This window comes from Penicillium pulvis (genome assembly GCF_028828015.1).
Source record: "Penicillium pulvis strain IBT 33274 chromosome Unknown contig_5_segment0_segment0, whole genome shotgun sequence".
NCBI classification, from domain to species: domain Eukaryota; kingdom Fungi; phylum Ascomycota; class Eurotiomycetes; order Eurotiales; family Aspergillaceae; genus Penicillium; species Penicillium pulvis.
The window spans coordinates 1,881,188-1,894,597 of NW_026643078.1; the positions used below are offsets into that span (position 1 = coordinate 1,881,188).

Here is a 13,410-nt window from a genome sequence, read left to right on the forward strand (position 1 = left end):
CGAGAGGTCAAAAATATGCAACCACGCCTCTAATTTTTCCGAGTAAGTCCAATCGCGTCTTTAAAGCCCTGAAGCCTGAGAAACCTCGGGACGGACCTCCGAGTAACACCAAAAATTATACAATGAAATATACATTTTATGTTCAACGTTCAACGTCTAGACCAAACTATCCATGCTGACACTCTTCTCAGCCCTCGACCTCCCATCCTCACTACCATTAGTATACTGCACCGAAACATCTGTGGTCTTGATAATGCCAGCCGGTCCATCCAGCTCCGAGCTCCCACTAGATATAGAAGGACTATCGCCACCGCGCCTATACTTCCGCATATCAAATGAACCTTTACCCGCACCCACAACGTCAACCCGATTCCCCCTCGACGGATCCGCCATCTCATAACCCGTGTCACCATCAGTGCCTGACTGCAGCTGACTCGACTTCTTGCTACTGGGGAAGAAGCGCGATTTCCGGAATCCCCGCGAACCGCCACTTGTCCCCTGCCCATAGCTTGATTTCCCATTCCGAGATGTGCCAAGCAGACGGGGGAGGTATTTGCTTGTGATCGCTTTCATTGAGGGGGCGCAGGCTGTTATCACTGCCACGTTTACTTCGACGGCGGAGCTGCAGAATCCTATGCCGAATGTTGGGTCTTCGACTGGGCCTGTTGGGAAGAAGGCTTTTGCGAGGATTATTATGCGCCAGACGCCGATTGCGGTGGCACTGTTGGATGGGTTAGTTGTGGGTCGAGTTTGGTAGGTATGAGGAAAACGTACACTCCGCCGAGGCATAGAATAAGACAAACAGCGATCTTTCTTCGAAGAGGCATTTGGAGATGCCAGGTAATGATTATCGGGATTGATATTACCATTAGGTCAGTGAAGAGGTTTAGTGCTGCGGTTGACACGTAGAAGGCGCCTTGATCGATGCATTTTCCGCCTTCGATTGTCATGTCCCAGTTGTAGGCGATCGGATGGCATTGGAAGATGTCGACGAAGAGGACGGCGATGAAGAGGGATGTTATTACACCTAGGGATGTCCAGATTAGGATGTTGACGACACGGGAGCGTGATTCGAGTCGGCGGAGGAACATTAGGATGGAGACTTTGATCAGCGTCAAGCATGGGTTGTATATAAGTTGATTGGCGTAATTCCACTGTTGAGGTGTTAGCTTGAGCCTCAGAGTTGCTCAAAAGTTGTGCTTTACTCACAATCAAGCCCTGCCTGACATCATAGTCCTTGGGTATATCCCACTCATGGATGCCAACATAATTGGTCTTAATGTAATACCACGAAGTAACCGACTGCGATATGGCAAGAATCTAACCAATTATTAGTATCAATGGAATAATAAGGAGGTGAGGTTGAGAAGTGTACATATCCAGCAACAATGAAGTAGTCGTCTGTGCAAAGCAAAGACATTAGTGAAAATCTCAGTAGATCGCGCCGATCAACGGGCCGCCGAGTCAAGACTTACCACTTGTCAGGGCAGATCTCGATAACGACCGAGCCCAAAGCCGCAAAAGAACAGTAATACCGCCCAGGATCGGGAATGCGACCACGACTCCCAGCGCAGTGTTCTGGTGATGATAGTCAATCATTGTCTTTCATGCTAAAAGAAGGAAAGGCCCAGGCCGAGGGTAAGAACTCTTATTAAACCTAGCACCGGAGTCCGCCACAATGAATAAGGCACGATCACAAGCGACGAACAGATCGGCCCCCAGTACTAGGCTACGGCTTGCGGGTTCCTGGATGAGATCCAACTTCTGACCCAATCAGCTTCCAGACTGGGTCCTCTCGCATGGAATTTTCCACGGCTTGGGATGATTTGGTCTCCAATTATAAATTGTGGGCAAGGATCTATTTCCCCACCGAATAAGATATTGGATGGCGACCTGGATCTCGGAAGAGAGTTCGGCTTTGATTCTATCTGATCAATCAGAATGATCTATCTTGAGGCCCGTCATCCAAGAATACAGTATGTGAGTTGTGCCCATCTAATCTGCGCCCGTGGAGAAACCAGAATCACTTTTTGGCTACACTGTTGAAGCCGAAGGCTCCCAGGAATGTGAACCCCTTCTTCGGGGCTTCGACGGCATAACGCAATTCGGACAATAGTGGAAGCTTTAGCCATGTTACATTTGAGACATTGCGCAGCTGCTCTATCCCTTGGTACAAAAGGACCCACCCGCTGGATCAACTTAATTCCTTATTGAACCTTGGGCGACATATTTTCCATCAAATGAATTCGAGAAACGGCTTCATTAAACTTCCGAAGGATTCACTCCGCAGTGACGCAGTGAATATAAATCGGAAATGAATATCGGATGCTGGGCGCAGCTGAGTCTGTAGGTTTGGTACCTTTAGCCACACCCCCACCACAACCGGCTTCGTGGGGGATTCTCAAAGACCCTTGGATCGAGTTGGGGATTGCAAAGCCTACCAAACTGCGGTTTTGTGATGCACTGTTCGCTTTTCTTTTTTTCCGACCGAGCGCAGATCCTCCACTTGAGATTGAAGTGGGTCAAGGGTCAGTGGAGTATTGCGATGGGTTTATATCCGGTGGGACCGAAAGTAGTCCATCGTCCGGGTTGCTTTTCTAGAAAGTTTATAATCCCTGTCGAAGTAAAATCCGTAAGAAAGGACGCGCGTATGAATCTTGTTGCTCCTTCGGCTTTTATAGGGTACAACACGCAGGTACCGGTGAATTACCAATGTTGATTCCAGGATCCGGCGTGGGGGCCGGATCAATCGGGAAATGATTGGAGGCGTGATCCCGACGCCCAGGAACGAGTGTTGCAAATAAGGTGGAGCTTGACGGTAAAGAGTATAGCACCACAACTAGTGCATCCCAATGAACGGAATACGTTGGCTCCTGGTGGCTAGGGCACGGAATTTGATATGCCGAGACGAAATCGCAAAAGTGGAGCACTGGAAGAGTACAAGGGGGTTTATACCGAATGTGCATGTCTTGTGGGTCGACTGCATTACGGTGGCAAGCCTTCTCCTCTCGGTTAGAACTGGAAATTGACTTGCCAATTTCATGGCAGTGAGCTTGATTTCCTCGGTCTCTTAAAAAGGAGTCGTGGTCTCAATTTCAGGTAATCCTTTCGCAGATCCTAGCATCTCGATCTCGTCACATCTGTATCCCGCTCGTGATGGCGGCCCGTTCTCTATTTGCCAGCTTGCTCGGCGCCCTTCTCTTGGCTGCGCCTGGAGATGCGGCTGTTGGGATGAAAGTTTCCAGTGCTTCCAAGGCTGGTGTGCCGCTGTTTGAGAGTGAGACAGTGCAATTAACAGACAAGTCGCTCTCCAATCTCAATTCTAAGCAGGCTGCTCTGTTTGGCTTCGGCAAAAATGGCTCGCGCGCGTCTACCCCCCACAAGGGCGAGTGCAAGTTGCTACCAGGAGATAAATCGTGGCCCTCTGACGATGTTTGGGGGCAATTTGATGATCTTTTGGGTGATGCTCTGATCAAGACTGTACCCCTGGCTGCGGCCTGTTACCCCTCGTGGCCTGAATATGATAGTGACAAGTGCGAGAATGTCACTGCCGACTGGACGGTCTCGTACATGCAGTATGTGATACCCTGTCATCGATAGTTAACTCAACTAACATGAACCAGTGCGGCTGATCCTGCGTCTATCATGTGGCCCTTGTTTGAGGGTAGGTCCTGTTTACCTACTGGGAGTAACGTCTCATCCTCCTGCACTATTGGTGGATACAGCAGCTATGCTGTCAATGTCAGCAATGTGGCTCAGGTGCAGCTTGCGGTAAACTTCGCTCGTAATGCGAATTTGAGACTTGTGGTCAAGAACACTGGCCATGACTTCAATGGCAAGTCTACTGGCGCTGGTGGCCTTGGAGTGTGGACACACAATCTGAAAGATATTGAATACATTGAGAACTACAATGGCTCGAACTACCAGGGTCCTGCGGTCAAGATGGGTGCCGGTGTCCAGGCCTTTGAGATCTACGCAAAGGCTGAAGAGCTCGGCTTCACTGCTGTCGGCGGAGAGGGCAAGGTATGTTGACAAATCCTTAGTCATGGACTTGGACTAATCTTTTCAGACTGTTGGCGTTGCCGGTGGATATGTCCTTGGTGGCGGTCACTCTCCCATGTCCAGTACGTATGGCCTGGCTGCGGATCAGGTCCTGGCGCTTGAGGTTGTACTTGCAAATGGTAGATTCGTCACTGTGACTGAGGAGACTGACCCTGATCTGTTCTGGGCTATGCGTGGTGGCGGTGGTGGTAAGTTGGCCCCAGACGTTCTTTCCGAAATTCGCAACTAATGACATCCAGGCACCTTCGGCGTTGTCACCTCAGTCATCTCGCGTGTGCACCCAAAGGTCGGCGTCACAGTCTCAACTTTCAGCTTCGCCACCAGCTCCAATGTTTCAGCCAACACATTTTGGGCAGGAGTTGACTCATACTTCCAAAGATTCCCCGCGCACGCCGATGCCGGTACCTACGCCTACTTCTGGGTCCTTAGCACGGGCACAAATTCCTTCGAGTTCCTAATGAACCCGTTCTTCGCCGTGAATCACACCCTGGATGAGTTCAACACCCTAGTCAAGCCGTGGTTCGACGATCTAAAGGCCCTCGGTATCCCCTTCACTCCCAACTCCACCTACTACGACTCCTTCTACCAGGGCTGGGACGCCGGCTTCCCTCTCGAGACCATCGGAAGCGTGGCCATGATGACTGGAAGCCGCCTTTTCCCTCGCGAGAACTGGGAAGATGCCACTAAGTTCAACGCCACTGTCGCCGCGATCCGATCTACCGTTAGCGCTGGCTACCCGCTCCTCGCGTTCAATATGAAGGCTGAGCTTCCGGCGGGTTACCCTGATGATTCTTCGAACCCGGCTTTCCGTCACACTCTGATGCATGCTATTACCTCTGTCAGCTGGGATGCCAATGCCACCAATTCGCAGATTAACGCTACCATGAATACGCTCACCTACGATGTATTGGGTAAGTGGCGGGCTACCTGTCCGGATTCTGGTGCCTATATGTCCGAGTCGGATATTTCGGAGCCCAATTTCCAGCAGGCGTTTTACGGTACCAACTATGACCGGTTGTACAAGTTGAAGCAGCGTTATGATCCGACTTTCTTGTTCTATGCCCCTACCGGTGTGGGTAGTGAGCACTGGGAGGTGAAGAGTCTGGATGGTCTTCCCGATCAGAATGGACGCCTTTGCCGTCTTTGAAGTGGCTGATACTTTGAGTCGCGTGTACATCTTTCGTTCTGGATATATGTCAAGCGCTACTGTTTATAGACATCTATATAGAATCTAATTATTCCGTACCCACGAAAAACCTTCCACAGACAAAACTCTATTCTTGTTGAAGTCTAAACATTCTAGGCAAGTATTGACCTTTGACTTATCATGCAACAAACGCCAACTTTAAGTGCTGACGCGGTGCCTGCGTTTGCTGCAGAAAAGACCCGAAACACGACCAATAACAATGACCCCATCTTATCAGTTCCTCATCTCTTCCTGCCTTGTTTTCACCCTTGTTTTCATAGATTAATGTACAGTACATTCATCTCAGACGGTCTCATCAGATAATCTCCGAAGATTTACCTAACCCCTCGCGTACAACCGCCGGATAATTAATTTGAAGCTGGTTGGCCAGTACCCGAGCTATCGACACAGACCTATGCAAGCACCTGTCGATCACTACTTCCCCCTCTTCAAAGGTCACACCGCAAGGTTTCTTCAACGGGATGTGACTCTATATAATGGATTATCATGTTACATGGATAAGCTTCTCCGCATCATAATTCTCCGAAGATATGGGCCTTTCTCAGCATAAATATCCTGGTTGGGAAGGTCGAGTGCGTGCGGGGAACCTGTTGTTTGCGACCGGGTCAATATGAAATTGAGTCGGCTTTTGTGCACACTTAGTGCTTTCACAAGTGGAGGTATGTTGTTTCATATTCATCAAAAGATTGAATGTATTTGACTGGTCTTTTAGCTCTGGCTCGCTTAGTTACTGTTCCTATTGTACCGTTTACAGAGACAGGCGGCAGCTATAAACTTTCGGAAATTACAGGAATCGTTGTTGATTCTCGTTATGTCGATTCGGTGGATCACGATGGTCAGACTTTAATCCCACCTACTCTGCACGAGTTTGCAGAGACTTTCCAAGGGGACCTTAAAGAAGTCCTGGGGTTGGATGTGCAGCTCACCAAGGGCACGGAGCGGACGAAAAATACTATTTTCGTGACAATTGGGAATGATACAGGATTTAAGGATGCTGCTGGTAGATTCACCTCAGAGGCTTACGAATTGAAAGTTGATGATAACGGGATTGTCGTCACTGGAGCAAGTCCCTTGGGTGCGTGGTGGGCCACCCGGTCGATCATCCAAGTTGCTTCTACGGGAAGCTCCGCCTTACCTAAGGGATCCGGCGTGGATGCTCCAGGATGGGGAACTCGAGGAGTCATGGTAAGTGTTATCTTCCATGACATTGTGTCATTGCTAACGGTCATTAGCTCGACGCTGGTCGGCACTTCTACCCCGCCGACTTCTTGATTGAGATGTGCTCGTACCTCTCGTTCTTCAAGCAAAATACATTCCATGTTCACCTCAGCGACAATCTCTACAACAATGTCGACATATATTCCCGAGAAAGAAGTTTGGATCTCTACGCCGCATTCCGACTGTGGTCCGACGACGAATCTGTTGCAGGATTGAACCGCCGGGCCAACGAGTCATACACCCGTGAGCAGTTCGATAATATTCAGACACAATGCGCAAAGCGCGGAGTCACCATCATCCCCGAGATCGAGGCTCCCGGTCACGCACTGGTGATTGTACAATGGAAGCCGGAGCTGGGTCTAGATGATCTCAGCATGCTCAACATCAGCCACCCAGAAACCATCCCGACAATGAAGACCATCTGGAAAACTTTCTTGCCGTGGTTTCACAGCAAGGTTGTCCACATTGGCGCTGATGAGTACGATAGCAGCCTGATCTCAGATTATACAAGCTTCGTGAACCAGATGAATACGTTCATTCAAGAAGAGACATCTGGTACCAAGTCGATGCGCATCTGGGGTACGTTCACCCCGAAAGAGGGTGCCAATGTCTCCAAGTCCGTCTCGTACCAGCACTGGGACGTCAGCGCGGACCAGCCGTACTATGATTATATTGAGAACGGATACGATGTGCTCAACTCCGATGACTATATGTACCTTGTGGGTGGCTGGAGCGGCTCATTCGCACAGAAGCTCAGTCTGGACAAGATATTTAACGGTCCATACGACGCGCCATACTCACCCGTGGTGTTTGACAGTTCCAACCAGACCGACAACCCTTCGCGCAACAATCCTCGTGTTTTGGGCGAGGTGGCGGCATTATGGAATGACTATGGGCCAAACTCCACCACCGTCCTGGAGGCGTACTATTCCTGGCGTGATGCTCTTCCCGCTCTCGCCGACAAACAGTGGGGTGGCGACATCACAGAAGACGAGTACCTGTCCGTGTTTGATTCCCTTCACGCAGCTGTACCAGACCAGAACCTCGATCGTGCGATTCCTAGCACCTCCGATACTATTCTTCACTACACATTTGATGATTCCAGCTCAAAATCACTCACTGATCAGTCTGGCAATGGATACCACGGGACAATCCATGGATGCAAGATAGCCGACAAAACTCTGCATCTAGCCGATGGCTGCTATGTTGAAACACCTCTAGGCAGCAAGGGACGCGACTACACACTCTCGTTCCGAGTCAAACCCACCTCCCACACACCGGGTACACTCTTCGCTGGACCCGACTCCACATTTGTCAATGGCAATGGCACAATTACCAACACAACTCTCATCAGTGGCGGCAACCCATACTCCTTAAACTATACCCTGCCTCTCAACACCTGGACAGAAGTAAGCTTGATCGGGAAGGGCAACTCGACCTTTCTTACCACTTCAGGCAAGGGCACCAATTCTAAAACAATGGAGTTCCTGACTAAGATTGGCGTCAATGGGGACTCATTTGTGTGGGCGCCTATAGCAGTGGAGGCACCGCTGACGCGTATCGGCGAAGGATTTACAGGGCTGATGCAGAATGTTGTGTTGAAGGGTAGTGCGGCTTGATGGAATTCTGTTGCCTTACACATTACAATGACGCGGCAGCGGCAGCCCTATTTGCGTCAACGAGGAATCTCGGAACACATTTTTGATCCATATGCTCTTAGCCAAGTTCTTGTAGAACCAATGAAATGATATAAATCAATGCTTAATTTTACCTTATCGAAATAAATGCCAAGACTCTTCTTCATGCACTGCATGTGGTTTATACCCTCGTGGCCACGGTGGCACCACCTCCGCATCCCGTGTCGACATAGGGGTCCAGTCCGGACCAATAAGACACACAAGAAAGAGCCCTGAGACCCTGGGGATCACAAACTAGTAAAGCTACAGACAAAATGGAGACGCTGGACGCGAAAAACAAAGGCAAAAACGTGTTTTCGCAGAGCCACTCCGCAAAGGAAGCTGTCCCGAAGGCCCCGCCAAGCCTTCCGGTTCCGTCCTATCGACGCACCCGGTCGCGATCCACCAATCAAAGGCCCACATGGTCCACATGCCTAAGTTGCTGGTCTTGAGTAACTGCGAAATGGACCGACGGGCTTGAGGTAACCTTTCTCGTTGATTTTGCCTTATAACCTTGCTTTCGGCTCCTTTCTTCATGTCATCCTCACTCCACGAATTGCTGACCTTTGGGGCAACCATACCCCCAACACCGCTATCATGAAGTTGTCGGCTATCTACGTGGTGTTGGGTGCTTCTGCTTCGCTCGGACTGGCGTTGCCCATTCAAGAAACTATCTCCGCAGCAGTTGACACAGCTCGGTCTGGGACGAGGGGGTTCTTTCACTCGCCTCAAAAGGTTGTCGCGCTTGGTTCAGAGTCAAATCAGCCCTCACAATCGGAAGCACCGACTTTCCAACAATACACTGATCGTCATCGACAAGAGGAGCTGGGTTTCATTCGGTCCGATGAGAAAGAATTCAACCTACCAGCTGGGCTTAGGCCTACACCGTCACAGTCTGGACCATTCTCCACATATGATCAGCCGAAGAGTGCGTCGTCGTACGGAACATTCCTGGGGAAATGGCATCCATTCAGACACGAACAGCCACATCAATGCAATCACACCCATTCAGCACACACGGTAACCTATCTTAAACCACTCGATCTACTTGATGTCATGGAAAACTACGGCCCGGTCTGTGTTGCGCTGGCGATCTTCGTCCTCGTGCCAATCGCCTACTTTGTGCTTGAGCTGTTGGAGATTACACTCCAGTACTTTGTTCGGGAACGGTTTCCGCAGCGGGGTCGGGATCGTTTGCAATTGTTGGGTCCGGAGAGGCAGCTTCGTGCTGTGAATGCTTATCAGCGGGAGAAAATAATTGAGCAGGAGAAGCACTGGTGGCAGGCTCGGCGGGCGAGATATTGATGCTTTTCGGGCTTTTGTGCCCGGCTTGGCTGGTTTTTGTTCAATTTTAGCTTTACATGATACCCATCTCTTAATGTTTTCAGTTATTCCAATGGTTTTCAACCCTTTTTTATGTTAGCTCTTCGATGCTATCAAGGATCCAATTTTATCCGACCACGCCTTTCTTTGCTGTATACCCGAGTACCCTTCTATGTAGATAGACGACAAGCCTAGTAGCTGCTACTTAGGATACTTCCAGGGGTTTTAATTCTTCACTCTTTCTTTCCCCCCGCTTATCGCAATTTCCATGCGCAGATAGTGGGAATTTAGCTGGCATTTTACGTATCTTGTGAATGGTGTTAGTGCTGCACTAAGTCCTGAAGCTACGCCCTTATCTGTGAATCGTGGAGTCTCACCCATCACCACACTTAAGCAAAAGCATTAATCGGCCGGGGAAGACAACCTTCATTTGCGATGAGCAAATCGCAGCCAATTTTTATTGTCTTTGGACACTAGGGATACATACTGAACGCATGCGTACTTTGATCCAGGATTTATAATCTTGGCTGAGAGGTAGACCGTACACTATCCTCTACTGCCCAGAGATCCTCTGGTGGTGTTAATATGCGGGCGAGCCCGACTAAGGCCCATCATGGAGAATGAAGAGCAGTTGGTTTAGTACATCGGAATCTGGCATTTCGGAAGTAGTCGAGCTCAAGGGACCCAACCTCCCCGCTGCTTGATTCTGAGGCCGATAGAAACTTGGAAGGGTCAAAGTGGTTGTTAAAAGACCCTCTGAAGCTCAAAGTGCTCCCCATGTATTTCCGATGCTTGGATCTGAAAGCCTTAAGGTGTTGACGGGCAGCGATAAGCGGGCGCCATACTTCGTCTCCAATGCAGCTCCTTCAAAGCCCTTGAGGTTAAGAGGGGCACTGGTCCGGACTCGTCGAAGAGAATGCCACTCATCAACGGATCATCTTGTACCTTCTTGCATGCATCCGCTCAATACCCAGAGCTCGAAGTTAGAAATTTATCAGATTTCGTGAGGTCTGTCATATTTGTCAGCGGTAGGCCGTAGCTTGACGCCATTTAGTCTACCGTCCCAAATATCTTTTATCTCGATCTTCATCGAATGGCGGAGCGAGGCGAGCCAGCAGGGTCGTCTAACTCGAAGATGATCCGCGAATTGGGTCCCTCGTCCAGTTCATCATGCCGGAAAGGAAAAAGGGACTCTGGGAAAAGAGGCAGGGTTCTCAGGCCCATAAGGTTTGTCGCGTTGATGTGCAGGTGCTTTAATGGAGAGAAAATTGGCAAGGTCTCATACCACGTTGCATTAAGGTCAGGATGAGGACCGATGTCTTTCTCAAGAGTGTTTGTCTATTGCGATAGACTCGATCTGGTTCCTTTTGGGCTCCGGCGTTTTGAGAAACATTTCTGGAGCGTAAATTGCGTTAAATACGACTCTGTATTTTCGATCCCCAAATATGCTATGCCAATCAAGATGTCATGCTTGAAGCCTTCCAGGCAAGTCTAAAGCCTTTCATTCTTCTTTGGTCTTCATTGTTCAACATCCTGATTCTGGATGCCAATATGCTCTGAAATAGTCCAGGGATGCCCTCATTGTCACCGATTGTCATATGCTGGCCGTTGAAGGTGCGGAGACTTCTATTCGAACTATTGAGAAAAAAGATCAGTCTCTTTATCTCACTGTAGGTGAAGAATATCTCCTCACTTAATAGTCTCGGATCTCGTTGTCATTATTTTCCTATGCTATTGAGGACCCGAGTTAGCTGCAAATGCTTTCTTGTAGGGTGTTAGGTATTCTTACTAAATGATTGGGGTATAAATACTTTAGTAGGAGGTTAACAGAGTACAGAATGTATATATTAAAACTTCGTGGGGGGAAGAGAAGAATTTCAAGTCAAATATATATCCGAAGTGCAACGCCGTAACCCGCCAGTGGATGAAAGTATTTTTTTTATTTTCTGCACCTAGGCACTCTGTACAGAGGTGAAAGGGGGCGATATAGAGTTATAGGTGTGATGTGGAAGAAAGAGGAAGCCACTAGGTACAACAAGCGATAGTTATAGGTGCCCGTGACTAATATGACTATCAAGGTCAAACACACCATCAAAGCCCATACGCGTGATATTTTGCTAAGATAAATTACTCGAACAAATATTTAAGTACTCTAGAAGTAAGTGAATGTTTAGATCACACTTCTATGTCCCTTGGAAACCCCCAAGATGTGCATGGACGTGCTAAGCTTTAAATTTTTACACGTGGATGTGCACAGACGTTAGAAAGCCAGTTCGCTTTATGAAAGAGCGGATAACGTCTGTCGAATAGACTTTTCAGCCATTTGGAATGATCCTATGATCAGGAGAGCAGGAAGGCTCTGTGGTGCCGAATCCCCCGAAGACACAAGTGCAATGGAGTGGTGGAAGACCGTTGCTTTCGGGGAAGGTTCCATTTATTGTGTTTCGGCATCTCCAACATCATTGAATATCAGTACAGCGATCTTCATTTACATGAGCATATACAATCGGGTTTATAAGCGGGTGAAGCCCTCCAGGTCAAACTAAAGTCCCATGAATGCCAAGAGTCTCGACCAAGGCCGCCAAGTTTCCCATCTTCCCCCATAATGTTTCTCTCTCACAACGCCCACGCTCGAATCTTGGAGCCTCCCCCTTCCGTGTTTTCGGTCTAAATGGAGCTCTCCATAATTTACTATCTTCTTCTTCTCCTTCTTTTTGGTTATTTCGTGGTATACCACTTCCCACGCATGAATTCTATGCCTCCTTCCTCATCGGCATCTGCCTCGGTCGACAACCCTATCGACCAGGAGGAAGACCGAGATTTTGATACACATTATTACCACCCGGCCTGGGCGCAACGCTGGTATCATCCACAATTTACTAAAGAAGCTGTCGCAAAATGGCGTGAAGAGCCATGGTATAAAGACATTAATCGCCAGAGCCGCCAGTTTCTAAGGTCATCACTATGCGATTTCCCTTGGGGTTTTATTATCTATCGAACAACCTACACGCCTGAGTCTGAGAAGCAATGGCCGGTCGCTATGGAAAAGCTGACTCGCGTGATGAACAAATGGATTGATGGTGAATTGAATAATCCCGATAAACCCTATGGGAATGACCCCCGCCCCGAGCAATTGGTCAAAGAGTCGCATAAGGATGTGATCATCTCTGACTCTAGTCGCTGGGACCATGCTAGTGTTGAGCAAGTCCGTAGCCACTATGTGGAGCATCTACGCGAGATGAAGCAGGAACGCTGCGGTGAACAACCTCGCTTTGTTGTCTGTCTTATGATTGATGACAGGTCACTGAAGTCCATTGTTGCGAAAGATGGCCATAGCGGGTATGTTGGGGTAGTTGATGGATGGTATCACCCCGAAAAGAAGTACGATTGGCCTTCTTACCGTGGATACATGAGGGCGGAGATTAGTGCCTTGTGGCCCCTTTATCAGAATCTTGATTTCAACCATATGGACGAGGTATGTCTGAGCGTTGCAGATGGATTTATTCCTGTTTATGATGCCGGCTATGGAAAGGCGCATGATGAAGATGGGAATGAAATACCAAACCGTGGTCGGGTGCCCCCCGAGGGAGGATTTGCGCCGGGGCGGGGACGTGGATATCGGTGATCCTCAAAGAAAGGCAAAGGCTCCTGAAGCACGGCAATAGTGTGGCGCTATTCTTTTAATGAGTCAATGCCATTCATGACGTAAAGATGGCTATGATGATAATAGACAATCGAGGCCACGAGAGATCTGGTCTAATTATGCTGGCACCTGACATGATCATGTTCAAGCCTAGTAACAGACAGTCAGCATTAAACTGTGCATCCGAAATGGTCCTCGATGCACTTTAGCACGTTGAAGGCTCTATCCTATACTGCTCTGGCATTAAAGAGAAATCTGCCTCCAATTGCACAGCTATGGCT

The 13,410-nt window shown here is 48.9% G+C and overlaps 5 protein-coding genes across 5 annotated transcripts; 4 read left to right on the forward strand and 1 right to left on the reverse strand.

Annotated features, from left to right (window-relative positions):
- Positions 1–156: 156 nt before the first annotated feature.
- On the reverse strand, positions 157–1,599 carry N7503_007277 (uncharacterized protein; the record flags this gene model as incomplete). Its single annotated transcript, XM_057066824.1, has 5 exons — positions 157–721; positions 775–1,154; positions 1,210–1,320; positions 1,376–1,401; positions 1,476–1,599. 5 exons carry the CDS (start codon positions 1,597–1,599, stop codon positions 157–159), a joined length of 1,206 nt encoding a protein of 401 aa, XP_056920505.1.
- Positions 1,600–3,156: 1,557 nt separating this feature from the next.
- Positions 3,157–5,209, forward strand: N7503_007278 (FAD-dependent oxidoreductase; the record flags this gene model as incomplete). Its single annotated transcript, XM_057066825.1, has 4 exons — positions 3,157–3,575; positions 3,624–4,023; positions 4,070–4,250; positions 4,302–5,209. 4 exons carry the CDS (start codon positions 3,157–3,159, stop codon positions 5,207–5,209), a joined length of 1,908 nt encoding a protein of 635 aa, XP_056920506.1.
- Positions 5,210–5,879: 670 nt separating this feature from the next.
- N7503_007279 (beta-N-acetylhexosaminidase) lies at positions 5,880–8,106 on the forward strand (the record flags this gene model as incomplete). The annotated part of the gene is made up of 3 exons (XM_057066826.1): positions 5,880–5,928; positions 5,982–6,454; positions 6,502–8,106. The coding sequence occupies 3 exons, from the start codon at positions 5,880–5,882 to the stop codon at positions 8,104–8,106; spliced, it is 2,127 nt and encodes a 708-aa protein (XP_056920507.1).
- A 654-nt stretch (positions 8,107–8,760) lies between these two features.
- Positions 8,761–9,468, forward strand: N7503_007280 (uncharacterized protein; the record flags this gene model as incomplete). The annotated part of the gene is made up of 1 exon (XM_057066827.1): positions 8,761–9,468. The coding sequence occupies one exon, from the start codon at positions 8,761–8,763 to the stop codon at positions 9,466–9,468; it is 708 nt and encodes a 235-aa protein (XP_056920508.1).
- Positions 9,469–12,232: 2,764 nt separating this feature from the next.
- On the forward strand, positions 12,233–13,111 carry N7503_007281 (uncharacterized protein; the record flags this gene model as incomplete). Its single annotated transcript, XM_057066828.1, has 1 exon — positions 12,233–13,111. One exon carries the CDS (start codon positions 12,233–12,235, stop codon positions 13,109–13,111), a length of 879 nt encoding a protein of 292 aa, XP_056920509.1.
- Between the last annotated feature and the right edge of the window lie 299 nt (positions 13,112–13,410).